The sequence below is a fragment of the Sceloporus occidentalis genome, unplaced genomic scaffold, assembly GCF_023333645.1.
Source record: "Sceloporus occidentalis isolate IW3139 unplaced genomic scaffold, rSceOcc1.0.p SCAF_4, whole genome shotgun sequence".
Classification (NCBI taxonomy): Eukaryota; Metazoa; Chordata; class Lepidosauria; order Squamata; family Phrynosomatidae; genus Sceloporus; species Sceloporus occidentalis.
Genome location: NW_028316984.1, coordinates 94,261,702 through 94,275,634, shown reverse-complemented (window position 1 = coordinate 94,275,634; position 13,933 = coordinate 94,261,702). Strand labels below are relative to the sequence as shown.

Here is a 13,933-nt window from a genome sequence, read left to right as displayed (position 1 = left end):
TCGAGTACCCCAAAGTGAGACTGGTAGCAACTCACCAAAGAGCATTTACAACAGCTCCTATGCATTGGAATAAACTCCCAGAAGAGATTCACCTTAGCTCTACTCTGGATGTCTTTAAGAAGGCACTGAAAACTTATCTCTTCCGGCTAACATACCCTCCTGACTCTTTATAAAGAAAACTATTCCCTAATAGAAGTTTTACCTCAAGATGTTTACTGACAACTAATAGACTCTACGACTGTTTTTATATATTGTTTTTTAAAAAATTTATTGGATTTGTATCTGTAGTTGGAATTCTATTGTGCTATGACATGATATGTTTGTCTTAACTGAATCTGTAAACCGTTTTGATCTTGCTGGAAAAGTGGTATATAAATAAAGTTTTATTGTTATTACTATTATTATTATTAACAAAGAGGTTAGCTTATATAGGTTTTCTGTCCTCTGAATAAATTGTTTTGCACATGATGCTTCCACTAAAGTATGTAAATTAGCTGTGGCCATGGATTAAGAGGAGCATCTCCCTGCAGCAGAAGTCCTGCTTGGTCTACAAGCTGCACAGGTAGTAAATAAATCCTTGTCATATGATACATTTCCATGGCACAACAGCCGGTGTCCATCAAATCATGGAAGCAGTTGCAGATTCCCAAACTATTTGAAACTCATAAAGGTTGAGTATCCCTTATCCAAAATGCCTGGGGCCAGAAGTGTTTTGGATTTCAGATTTTGGAATATCTGTACTTGAATAATGAGATATCCTGGAGACGGATCCCAAGTCTACACATAAAATTCATTTATCTTTTGCATATACCTTATACCCATCACCTGAAAGTAATTCTATACATAATATTTGTAATGATTTTGTGCATGAAACAACATTTGTGTACACTGAACCATCAGGACCCAGAAGTGTTACTATCTCAGACACCTATGTGGACAATTCTGAGTTCTGGAATTCCAGGTAAAGGATACTCAACCTGTATTTCTATATGTAGAGAGATCTTGTAGCACCTTTGAAACTAACCTTCCTCAGATGTATCTGAGGAAGTAGGCTGAAGTCTACGAAAGCTCATCCTACAAATTTCTTTCTTTCAGTTAGTCCCAAAGGTGCTACAAATCTCTCTACGTACTGATTCTACAGACAAACATGATTATATCTTTGTATTTATATATTTACATCTTTATCTTCTCCCGCTAGTCCACTAGCACTTCTAATTATTATTCTTTTATTATCTGGCAAAACACAAGAGCAGGAGATCGTGAGTACATTTGGTCAGGGTCAATACTGAATCTTGAATTGGATCATGATCATGTGATGAATAAAATAATGGTCCAAACATTTTGCTTTAAATAAACAGAAGCCAAGCTTCTGTCTTCTTTGTGGCTAACACTAGTTATAGTGTATATAAAAAACTATGTCCAGGCTATCTGAATGGCCAGATTTTCCCACATAAATTTACCCAGAATCTGAGATCACAATGTGAAACCCTTCTCTCAGTCCTGTCAGTCCTGTTTGTTGGCAGCCCAAGAAGGCACCTTCTCAGTGGTTGCTCATAAACTATGGAACTCACTGTCGCAGGGCACTTCCCTGTTGTTCTTCCACCCACTGACAAACCTATAGCAATTGACTGGCTGTTTAGAAAATGTCTTTTAAATATTGTTGTTGTTGTTGTTGTTGTTGTTGTTGTTGTGTGCCTTCAAGTAATTTCTGACTTGTGGCAACCCTATAGGCAAACCTATCATGAGGCAAGATTTGTTTAGAGGAGGTTTGCCACTTCTCCTGGTGGTGAGAGTATGTGACTGGTCTAAGGTCAACCAATGGGTTTCAGGATGAGCCAGGAATCAAACCCTGGTCTCCTGAGTCACAGTCCAACACTCAAATTACTACAGTATGCTGGCTCACTCTTGTTTAACTAGATAGGATTTTGACACTATTCCTTGTTTAATTGCATTTTAGTATTATAACTTTTCATTCTGTCTTTGTTTCTACTAACTTATGTCTGTTTTTATTTCTGTTTTAATCATGTTATGAGCTGCTATCAATCCCAATCATGGGAGAAAAGGGAGGATATAAGTCAAATTAATAGTGGTAGAGTGATGATGACAATAAAAGGCATGACAATATGTATGTCTTGTACATGTCCTGTGAAGCAGGAAAGTTTCATTTCATACCGGCCATGGGCCTGTCCCAGCTGATTACGGGTCCAACGCATTTGCGGGTAATACACTGGATTTGGTTTTTTGTACGGATGCGGAAAATCCGTGGGCGGAAATAACTAATATTTCCCCCCTGCCATGGACGGATCACTTCCTCGTGGAGGCAAAAATCAAGGCTTCTACCCAGATCCCCCCCGGGGGTGGTGGATCTATTAGGATGGTCCACCCTCGAAGGCTGATGGAACCTGAGAGGCTCCAGGAAGCCTTAGAGGGGCTCATGGTTGGAAATGACGGCGACTCTGTTGATGCCCTGACTGGTATCTGGAATACCGGTCTCTCCAGGGCTATACACAGCATCGCTCCCAAGCGCCCTCTCAGGCCCGCTTCCAAATGTAAGCCCTGGTATACGGAAGACCTCTGGGCTAGGAAGCGGGTCCTGCGACGGCTAGAGCACCGCTGGCGGAAACACCTACGCTTAGCCGACAAGGCTCTCCTAGACCGCCTTTTGGAGGACTATGGAGAGGCGATACGAGCAGCTAAGAACTCGTTCTATGGTGCTCGTGTCGCGTCCGCGGAGTCGCGTCCAGCAGAGTTGTTCAGGGTAGTCAGGGAGCTAACTCAGCTCCCTTCTGCCCTGAACCAGATCCTTGAACCTTCTAAGGCCTGCTGTGACCAATTTAACAACTTCTTCACGGATAAAACCTCTCGGATAAGCGAAGGTCTTAACGCCGGCATTATCGCAGAACCTAGGGTAGAGGCATCCAGAGCCTCCGTGGACTCCATTAAACTGGATCAGTTTGAGTTGGTTAGCACCGATGATGTGGACAAGATCCTTGGAAGCGTTCGGAAGACAACCTGCTCCCTCAATCCCTGTCCCTCATGGCTAGCGGCTCAGGGGGGACCGGTGGTAACCTCGTTGTTACACCGGATCATAAATACATCTTTGAGGGATGGGCAATTTCCATCCAGCTTAAAACTGGCCACTATAAAACCACTGTTAAAAAAGCCCTCCCTCAACCCCCTGATGCATAGTAATTATCGGCCTGTCTCATTGCTGCCATTTTTGGGGAAGGTGATCGAGAGGGCGGTTGCAATCCAGCTTCAATCGATCTTGGATGAAACAGATTATCTGGATCCATTTCAAACTGGCTTTCGGGCGGGTTACGGGGTGGAGACGGCCATGGTCGCCTTGGTCGATGATCTCCGTCTGGGCATCGACAGGGGAAGCGTGTCCCTGTTGGTGCTCTTGGACATCTCAGCGGCTTTCGATACCATAGACCATGGTATCCTTCTGGAGCGCCTGGCAGAGGTGGGAATCGGGGGCACTGTGCTTCAGTGGTTCCGGTCCTACCTCTCTGGGAGGTTCCAGATGGTGCAGCTGGGAGACGCGTGCTCCGATAAGAGGGCCCTTACATCTGGGGTCCCTCAAGGAGCCATTTTGTCTCCCATGCTTTTCAACATTTACATGAAACCGCTGGGAGAGATCATCCGGAGACATGGGGTTATCAGTACGCTGATGACACCCAAATAGTCTTCTCTATGTCTCCGACTGATGCAGTGACCGGGGATGGCATCTCTTCTCTCGTGGCATGCCTGGAGTCAGTAATGGACTGGATGAGGGAAAACCGACTCAGTCTGAATCCAGAGAAAACGGAGGTGCTCGTGATAGGTTCTCCTGGCCCGGGGATGGTGGTGGTTCCACCTGTCCTGAACGGGATCACGCTTCCCGTAAAGGACTCGGTACGCAGTCTGGGGGTGCTCCTTGACTCGTCGCTCCACCTTACATCTCAGGTGGATGCGACGGTCAGGAGCACCTGTTATCAGCTTCGGCTGATTCGCCAGCTGCGTCCCTACCTGGGCCAGAGGGACCTTGAAACGGTGGTACATGATCTGGTAACCTCTCGATTGGATTTCTGCAATGCGCTCTACATGGGGCAACCCTTGTACCATACCCGGAAGCTACAATTGGTACAGAACATGGCAGCCAGACTGGTCACTGGTACATCCAGGGCCAGTCATATAACACCTGTATTAAAAGATCTGCACTGGCTGCCTATTCGCTTCCGGGCGCAATACAAGGTGTTGGTTATAACCTATAAAGCCCTACATGGCTTGGGTCCAGGATACCTTGAGGACCGCCTCTCCCCATACAATCCGCCCCGCACACTCAGAACATCTGGGCAGCAGCTACTGAGGGTGCCTGGGGCAAGACTAGCCTCCACCGCAAGGAGGACATTTACCATCTCGGCCCCGACCCTCTGGAATACGCTGCCCATAGAGCTCCGCTCGGTTACCTCCCTGGCCCAGTTCAGGAAGGATTTAAAAACCTTCCTGTTTAAGCGAGCGTTCCCCGATACAAGCTCTAGTTAACCCTCCCCCCTGATAGCCAATGATGAGCTGGCTAATATCTGGTTTTTAAAGTATATTTTAACTTGTTTTATTGTCTTTCATATTGTATATTGTATATATTATTATGCTGTGCACCGCCCTGATTGGAAGAAGGGCGGTATACAAATAAAGCATTTATTTATTATTTATTATACCAATTCTAGGCTGCACACATGTGATTCATGGGACTCAGGCAAGGCACAAACATGAATTTCTCTCATAATAGTTTGTGTATTTAAATAGTATAAAAGAAAAATAGATAAAACTGTCACATCTCACCATTACAGTTAAATCATATACCAATTATTCATGATGTTAAGTCACAAACCAATGATTCATAACCAAATCAATACAGAGAAACTTAAAATAAAAACCATTTCAAACATTTGATGAATATTGATATGAATAAATGTTTGTATTAAATATTAATTCTCTAGTTTTCTGACTGGTCCTTTATGTATTAATCTTCAGTAGCACAAAGTAAAAATAAATCAATTTAGTTATCTAATCGAATAACGGTTGAGTCCAGAAATAATAAGTCGTGAATGGATCTTGGCCATATTGGGACTATGAATGTAAGAAGAATGAACACAAATGAACATACAGGCCTAAATGTAATTATTGCCCTCCCCCACCTGAGTAAACCCCAAAAATTGATAGGACTATGTAAGTGTTGAATCCCTAAAAGCCTATGGATTTAAGGGGCCTACTCTAACTGTGATTCAAAGATACATTTAGTCCAGTAAGTTTTGTCCATTCCAACTGAGAACAGCTCAGTCTGATGCAAGGTCAGGAAGCCTCCAGCTCTCCAAATATTGAAGACCTATAACCCCCATTGTGCTTCTGTACAGGCCAGCTATGGTTGATGAGAATTCAAGTCTATCAACATGTGAAGGGTACAGGTTCTCTTATCCTATTTAAAGAAGTGGGTAGAATGTATCCCCCCCCCATGAGATCTCATATCCTTTAACATCAGGTGTTCACCACAAGGACTAAACTGTGTACATACAAAGCCAGAGGTTTGCCACTGAGCTATGAAGCCTTCCATGGGTTGGGGTGGGGGTGGAAAACACCCAGAACCCCAGGCCTGACCTGAGTTCATCCACACTGTAGTTAAATTCACACAAATGCAGTTATCTTTGACAGAACCCATCAGTTTGTTGGAGAAATTAGGTAGGATGATGAATTTAAACTCCCACTTTCTCCCCTGAACATATTGTTATTATCAAAACTAAAGAACTCTTTGAAGAGTACATGAGGATACAGTAATCTCCTCCATTGATGGTCTCTGGAATGTAGCCAGTGTATATGAAATACAGGAAGAACCTTAATGCTCAACCAACCAAATGTTAAAGCAATGTCACATCAGGTAAGAAGCCAATCATTAGAAAGCACACAATTCTACAGTGGATAGAAATGCACCAGAATTAGGCTGTAGAATATGGGTTGGGGTGGGGAAGAGTTATAGATAAATTCAAATTACAAATAACATTGAGGGAATCGACATCTGGTTCCCAATGTTCCATGTAAGAAAGAAATTTTAAATTCATTGAGCAGATTATCTGGAATCATGAGTCACTGTACTCATGAGGGAGGGAACACCCCTTATGATTCTTTTAGCAGAAAAATGTGTTGATTTGTGTTTCCAGAGCAATGTCAAGCAAGTGGGACAGACTGCACAAGGTCTCAGTCAGTATAGTGTGCTCTTACAGAAGGGGAGGGGAATCGCTAGCCAGAGAGCCTATTTTGGTCTGTGAGTGGCCCCAACCCAGGGAGTGTCTCCAAAAGTTGTCCTCAATAGTACAAAAATGTTGTGCATGCACACATGAAATAATGGGGGTGGGTTTCCTTAATTGTTTAAAATAAATTGCATTTAGGGTTACTGCACTGTTTATAACCCACCAATCCACAAAGGCAAACAATGCAATACCACAGATTACTTGTCCCGAATTAAATAGTTTCTCTTCCCAGACAAGCCAATTTAAAGCTAAATTCAAGGCACTTCCATTTGTTTAACAGCCACAGAATTAACTCTGAAAAACATATGGCTACCATTGCTGAAGTTACCATCCTTACTTTTCTTAGTGTACTGATCTAACACGACAACTGTTTTTAACATATTATTTCAAGTGAGTGACAACAGCATTACCATAGTTTTCCAACAACAATTCCTGAAGTACTTCAGAACTGCCTTATTTATAACACTCTCCTATGATTTTCTTGGACAATTTCGTAACATTTCTCCTTTTCATTTCAGTCTCTTATGTTGTCCTTCTACTCACTGAATAGCTTGCTCAATTCTCTGTGTGCTTGTTACATAATCGCAGCATGGCTCATGACAACATTGTGCCTCTCCTACCACCATTTCCCCATGCCTTCTTTTCCTGCAACAGTCAGTTGGCATTCTGTGCTCATTGAGTTTCAGTTTTACAGCTCCATTAGAAGTTTCTTGGGTTGGGTGGAATAAGGCAAGGTGGACACAGTTGTGCCAGTCCCAGCTACTTGAACATCTTTAATTTATCCACTGATTTCTATGGACAGCTCTTGCTTCTTCCATGGCAATAAAGATCTAAATGCAAAAATGAGATGGTTCATTTCCAACTTTTTATATTTATCCATCTCTTTCTTTGTCTTCACTTTCCAAGCGTTCTGCTCTATTTTGTTCTACAACCCACTTGTCAGGGGCCCCCTTCTAGTCAATCAGTCAACATTCTGTGGCCATGAATTCTTTTGAAGCTGATTTGAGATTTTATCCCTATCATTCCCTTCCACAAGGTCTTATGGATATCTGTGTATTTCAGGACTACCATGAGTCACCAAATGTCTCCCTCTCCTGGAGCTGCTATTTTGCCTACAGCTTAATCAATATATGAAGATCTGAATGAGAAATAGAAGAAATGAGTGAAGCGCTCTGGTTTATTTTAGATCACAGTAGAGCAACTAATATTTTGAACCTGTAATACATGGAGGACCATCATTTTTATGAGATCACATTTGCTGCATCTGAAGATATTAAACAGGGGGTTGAATGCAAACTTCCCCTTTCTCTTCTTTCCTCAGAGGATACTTGCAGTCCATGTTGATGTATATACAGGCACAGGGAGACTGCCCCCTTGGTTGTGTAGGCAAAGACCTGATTATCCCCATCACCACTCTGCAACCTCTGTGAAATAAAGGAATGGAACAACCACAAAGCAGTATCCTCACTTCTCTGTCCAGTCAAACATCACAATAGCATAGAAGGAGTAAAAGTAGTAAAAACCACTGTTGGGGCCATGAGAATCAAAACAGTCACACTTTCCATGCCTGTCCTCAGCAAAAGTCATTCAGGGCCTGCATGACACAGTTTCTGCTCCATAAGAAGGCCCAAAACCAGGCTGATACAGGATTAGACTGGGAGATGAGATGCTAGGATTACTGGTTCTTCAAAATATAAAATGTATTTATATTTTCCCGCCTTTCCCAGGTGGATTGAGGCAGGATTACAGCCCAACAGTAACAATAAAATACAAAAATAAAACATATAATTTCAAACATTAAAACAGTTAAAAACACCTATTTTGAAAGATCTTCATTGACTACCTATTAGCTTCTGGGCACAATACAAGGTGTTGGTTATCACCTATAAAGCCCTACATGGTTCCCGAGTTACTTAAAAGAACGCCTCTCCCTGTATAATCCGCCCCGCACTCTCAGAACCTCTGGGAAAAATTTGCTGGAAGCACATCCAACCAGATTGGTCTCAACTTCCCAAAGAACCTTAATCTCAGTGGCTCCTAAACTATAGAACAACCTCCCAGAAGAGATCTGTCTTATTACCTCCTTGGAGGGTTTCAAGAGAGCAGTTAAGATGGATCTCTTCCGGCAAGCCTATCCACCCAATCTTCTGTAACGACATCATTCACTCTTCTATCCAGGATCAGAACATTTTGTCTTATGAATGTTGACTGTACTGTTTTTAACTGTTTTAATGTTTGAAATTATATGTTTTATTTTTGTATTTTATTGTTACTGTTGGGCTGTAATCCCGCCTCAATCCACCTGGGAGAGGTGGGAAAATATAAATACATTTTATTATTATTATTATTATTATTATTATTGCCACAGAATGGTCTAGGATGAGATGTACCAATAGTTAAATGAGTGCAGCCTCACAGCACATGGCACTTCACCTTATTTTGTTTAATATTTGGGAAGGCTGGTCTTTCAAACAGGAACAGAGTTGTGAGTAAAATAAACAGTAATGCAGAACTCTTGCTAATTTTAAATAAAATTATTTAAAGGGTTGACATGCATAAAATATTGGCTTCATCCAAAACAAACCTACAAAAACAAAATAGAAAAATCCCTCACAAATTATACCCAGCAAATCAAACAGGATTTGGTTTCATTTGCATAATAAATCTTCTTTTTTTGTGCTTCTGTCTTCACAACTGATCTGTTATCTAAGTACAAATGCTTCCTGGTGTGTTACTACAAACACAAAAGCACATCCTTTTCGTTCATTACTGTTAATTACAGTGCAAACCTCCCATAATTAACTAAGCAACAGTGTAATTCAGCAAAATATATACCATTCCTTTGTATACAGTTTGTTGTTGTAGGTATTTTCAAAGCTGTTTCCTCATAATAAAATTTTACAAATGTGATCATTAGATTATTGCATTACTTCATGCATCTTCCCCCTCCAGCCCCTCCTCTCCCCAATGAACACATATTCTACATGTCCAGTTTTAGGAAACAATAGTAGAACCCCCTTGAACTCTGCCTTATACAATAACAAACAGGCAATTGTCTTACTACAGCAGCCTAATTTAATTATACATGCATGGAATTCTTACACTGCATTATTAAGAATTTCTTCCCCCAGCTCTTGCTACACTGCCCATATTATGGAAAGGCTGTATGCAAATGTTTTGCAGCCTTTTGCTCAGTTCCCCCCTCTTGCTTTTGAAAGCAGGAGGCCATAATCCTCCCTTTGTGACATCAATCATTTTCTGCAAGCCTGATGTGCCAGCTCTAGAGGCTCCTCAGGACAAGCTTTGCTTCCCCTGCTTTGAATGAGAATCAGCACAGTCATCACCCAGGCCTTTGAAACGCATCCTGAGTGTGTTTTGCCAGGTCAGTTTTACATATCCAGGACCAGATGTCACCAGCTTCCACTGATAGCACAGACACAGCATCTGGGCTCCTTTGCAGAAGCCAGAGGGGGCTTGTCTGCAAACATTTCTAGTTTCACTCTCATTAAGGACAGCAGCATTTTAAGGCTTTGAAAAATGCTAGCCAAAGTTAAGATGACACCTGAAAGTCCTCTTTTCTTTTCTTTGCAAGGATGCTGTAAGTAGGGGCCACAACTGTTTTTCCCAATATATTTGCTTTTGATCTTCAAAAGTATCTCATATTTTAGAGTAAAGCAGATGGGCACCCCTCTGCCCAGTTTGTGTAATCATTTAAACAGTTGAGATTAATGTTGAGCTTCCTAATAGAAATCAAGTTTTTCTTTTCTGCGTGAGGAGAAGAGAGGAAGTTATGATCAAACTCACTCCTAATAATAGGATATCCTTTGAGTTGTGTTGCATTTGAACAAATTACCTTTTGGAGAAGCACAACCAACCTCCATTCCCCATCTTGCCTATGATCTCATTCATCACAGCACTGTTGTGGTTGCAGAATATCTACACAACTTTATTGAATTACCTGCTGCTTCAGCGTAACAAGGTTATAGAGTCTGTAACATCTGGATGGTCTAACTCTCTCCCACCAAAAGCTTCCCCTCTCACTCTAGAAGAAACACTGAAGTAATGGAACCAGACTGCAATGTTCAGTTTTACAACTGGTTCTTTTCAATCTGATCAAAAATGAAAACGCCTACTACATTCATCATTCCCAAATATTCCACTTCTATACATGTTTTCTTTTGCACAGTCTCACTTAGTTTAGTAAGGCTGACTCCCAAATAAACATCAAGAAGACTGCTGCCGAAACCTGACAGATCTTTTTAAGGCTTTTGACTGCTGTTTCTCTATCACCAGACTGTGTGTGTACATGACCAGAAACAGCAGAGGCCCAGCTATGATTAGAAGTGAAATCATTAAGAACCATCTTTGCTCCAGTTCTGTTTCCCAGAGAGCTCCAAAACCACTCAGATGCAAACCTCTCAACACACACAAACACACAGAGGCGCACACACCAGCCTCTCTCTCTCTCTCTCTCTCTCTCTCTCTCTCTAATCTCTTAGGAGGAAGATAGGAAGATTAGCAATGGGAGGAGGAGGGGAAATTGCAGCTAACCCTGTAGGAACATAATACCACACCATGTGCTTTGGACCCAAAGGCTGCAATTCTCTGCTCACTTACTTAGCTTCAAGTTCTGTTGAACTCAGTAGGACCTGCCTGTGAGAAAAGAAAAGAATAAAACCACATAGGGGCAGCCTGAAATGTAGTATAATGGTGCTCCATTTGCAGGAACATACACATCGGGCAGAGAGGGAGATTGCTGATATTGCAAAGCAAAAACCATGATGAGGATAAGGCCTCTTACACAGCCACCAGCCAATATGGCAATGGATTACCTCTGGATAGAGCATTTTTATCAGATCACTACGACACTGCAGTTGTTTTGATCGGAGTTTTATTTTCCTTGTTTGTATCCTATTCAAGATACATTTTACTGTGCGTCACCTTGGTGAGAAAAAAAATCTTCCTTTTTTCAAACTTAGCATTGTGGAAAATAAAGGTGAGCAGGTGCATTAAACCACTGCAGTATATGGAGGAGAAGGAGGATAAACTGAATAGGAGTCCCTTTCCATGTTAAAGCTGTGCCATTCTCATAACCATTCCAATCTACAAGCGGTTGCTATGGGGTTTGAGGGGGAGGATGAAGGAGGGGGGTCTGCAATCAATCACTACAGAAAAGCTTGGCCCCCTTTCGCAGAAAGATCTGGATTTCAACTCAGTCCCTAAGAAAACTGCGGGGACTGCAGAGCTGCTGCCATGCAAGGCAGCAAGAAAGCAGGCAGCTCAGAGGCAGCAGCTGGAGATGGAAACGCCTATTAAATCCTTTAGACAACAGATGGGCAAAGCTAGGCTGTCTTTTTTTAAAAAAAGAAAGAAAAACAAAAGCAAAAGCAAAACACAATGCACCATGTTTTACTGCCCCACCATAATGACCAACACTTTCACACCCAGGAGCCTCAGAGAAGATGGGTTTGGTGGGCATCCATGCTCCAGCCCTCCTCCCCCCCTCTAAAAATGTTAAGACAGAGAGATTGAAATCCATGTCTAGGGTTGCCTATTGAAATCTGGTGTTCAGGCCAGAATCCTTCCTTACACCTGTTACCAAAAGAAAGGTGAAAACCTGGAAACACAGAAAAACCTGGCAGTTAGAGATCTGACATTTTTCTTTTCTTTTATTTTTTACAATGCTTCTCTCTTTGCAGTTCCAGCTCTCCTGCCCTTGAAGTGAATCTACCAACGCAGACAACCAGCCAGTCCAAACCGTGAAGGCACTGAAGGGACCGAATCATTATGTCAGGCTGGCCAAAAGCACCTGCTCCCCCAAATTCTCCTCCTTTGCCATTGTTCCTTTCCGACAACAACTGAGAAGAGCCACCGACCACAAGCAGAGCATGCAAGAACTCCAGTGAGCCGGAGAGAGACAGCGATTAGAACAACAATCAAAATAACAACAACAACAACAACAACAACAACAATGCAGGTAGAGACAGGTTGCAGGGTTCTCTTTCGTTGTTCCCGATGACTTTTCTCTTTCCTCCATCTGGGGATGCTTTCCAAAGGACAGTGCTATAGCTCCCATTGGACACCTTCTCTCCCCCCAGACACACACCTCAACACCCCACATCGCCCCTGCACCTTGAGGACTACACCCTTTTCAATCACGAGGTCACAAACACACTGCTGGGGGCCCCCAATCTCTGCTGTGGGGGCCTCTCAGGCCAAGGGGATGCGAGTTGTGGTCGGCTTTTTCCCCTTCCTTCCTTCCTTCCTTCCTTCCTTCCTTCGCTCTCCTTCCCCTCCCTTGCCAAGGCAACCCAAGTGGTGCACTGAGCCCACAGCAGCATCCCAAGCGGCGAAGCATCTCCCATCTCCTTCCCCACCAGCAGCTGGGTGCCATCCTCCCTTTCTCCCCACTTCGAGGGTCCCCCACAACGCCACACAAAGCGACCCAAAGACACACTGAACCCCCCCTTCCAAAATAATAATAATGATAACAATAAGCAGTGCATGGGGGAGATGAGAGAGAGAGAGAGACCTCCATTGCCACAGCAGCAACTCCCTGGGAGCCAGTCAGTCCACCTGAGGGCTCCTCTTTCCCCTCTCTCTGCCTGGGCCCCGAGGAGGAGGAGGAGGAGGAGGAGGCAGGGACCCACCTGTCTGGCCTTTGCCCAGGGTCTTCTCCAAGCGGTAGGGTCCCACATACTGCGCGTGCTGCTGCTGCTGCGCCCCGCTGCCTTCTTTCCCCGTGGATGTCATCTCTCTCCTCCGCCAAGGAAGGGCCCACCAAGGGAAGGGAAGGGAAGGGAAGGGAAAGGAGGGAATGCACTGCTCGAGGGGAGCCTCCTTCTTGGCTGCTGCTGCTACTGCTGCTGCTGCAGGAGGTCCTTGCGCTCCCCTGCGCGCGAGACACAAGAAGAGATGGAGAGCTGGGGATGGAGCGCGCGCCTGCTTCCCAGCCTTCTCCTCCTCCTCCTCCTCCTCGTCGTCGTCTTCTTCTTTTTTGTGCCCACTCTTGGTCCCAGTCTCGGCTGAGGAGTCAGTGCCTTCCCCACCCTTCTCTCTCTCCTCAGTTGCTGAAAGGGTGAGCTGCAAGGGAAGGGGAAGAAGGAGAGCCTTAAGAGCCCCGCCGGAGGAGAGGCATGGTCCTCCTCCTCCTCCTCCTCCTCAGCGCTCCTGGCGCCTGGCTTTTGCGCTCCCAAAGCTCTCCAGGAGCAGCGGAAGAGCGGGGGCCCTCCTGCTCCGACTGACAGCACAAGCAGCCAATCCCCGGGCACACCTCCGCCTCTTGAGCCCGCCCCCCATCCCCCCCCCCCTCCATCCTTCACCTTGCCTTAGCCATTAAGAAGGGGAAGCCCAGGGAAAGGAGGAGCCTTGTGGCCAAAGAGCAAAGGAGCCCTCCACTCCAGCCACATTCTCCATACCTCTCTCTTCTTTTAGTGGGCTGGGCTTCCAAGTCCTTCCCAACTTAGAGTGACCCTTCTTGGCAGGTTCTTCAGAGGGGGGGGGGGTTTCCTCTGAGGGTGAGAGAGTGTCACTTGCCCCAAGGTCACCCAGAGGGTTTCACAGAATCAAAGTGTTGGAAAAGACCACAAGGGCCATCCAGTCCAACCCCCTTCTGCCATGCAGGAACTCTCAAAGCATCCCTGACAGAT

The 13,933-nt window shown here is 44.2% G+C and overlaps 1 protein-coding gene across 20 annotated transcripts in view; it reads right to left on the bottom strand.

The window, feature by feature from the left end:
• Positions 1–13,449, bottom strand: part of BRSK2 (BR serine/threonine kinase 2) — a 535,565-nt gene extending 522,116 nt beyond the window's left edge. For all 20 annotated transcript variants that reach the window (XM_089520942.1, XM_089520948.1, XM_089520947.1 and 17 more), the window contains exon 1: positions 12,935–13,449. In XM_089520942.1, coding sequence (XP_089377068.1) covers positions 12,935–13,037 — 103 coding nt within the window. In that variant the 5' untranslated portion in view covers positions 13,038–13,449. The remainder of the gene's footprint in view (positions 1–12,934) is intronic.
• Between the last annotated feature and the right edge of the window lie 484 nt (positions 13,450–13,933).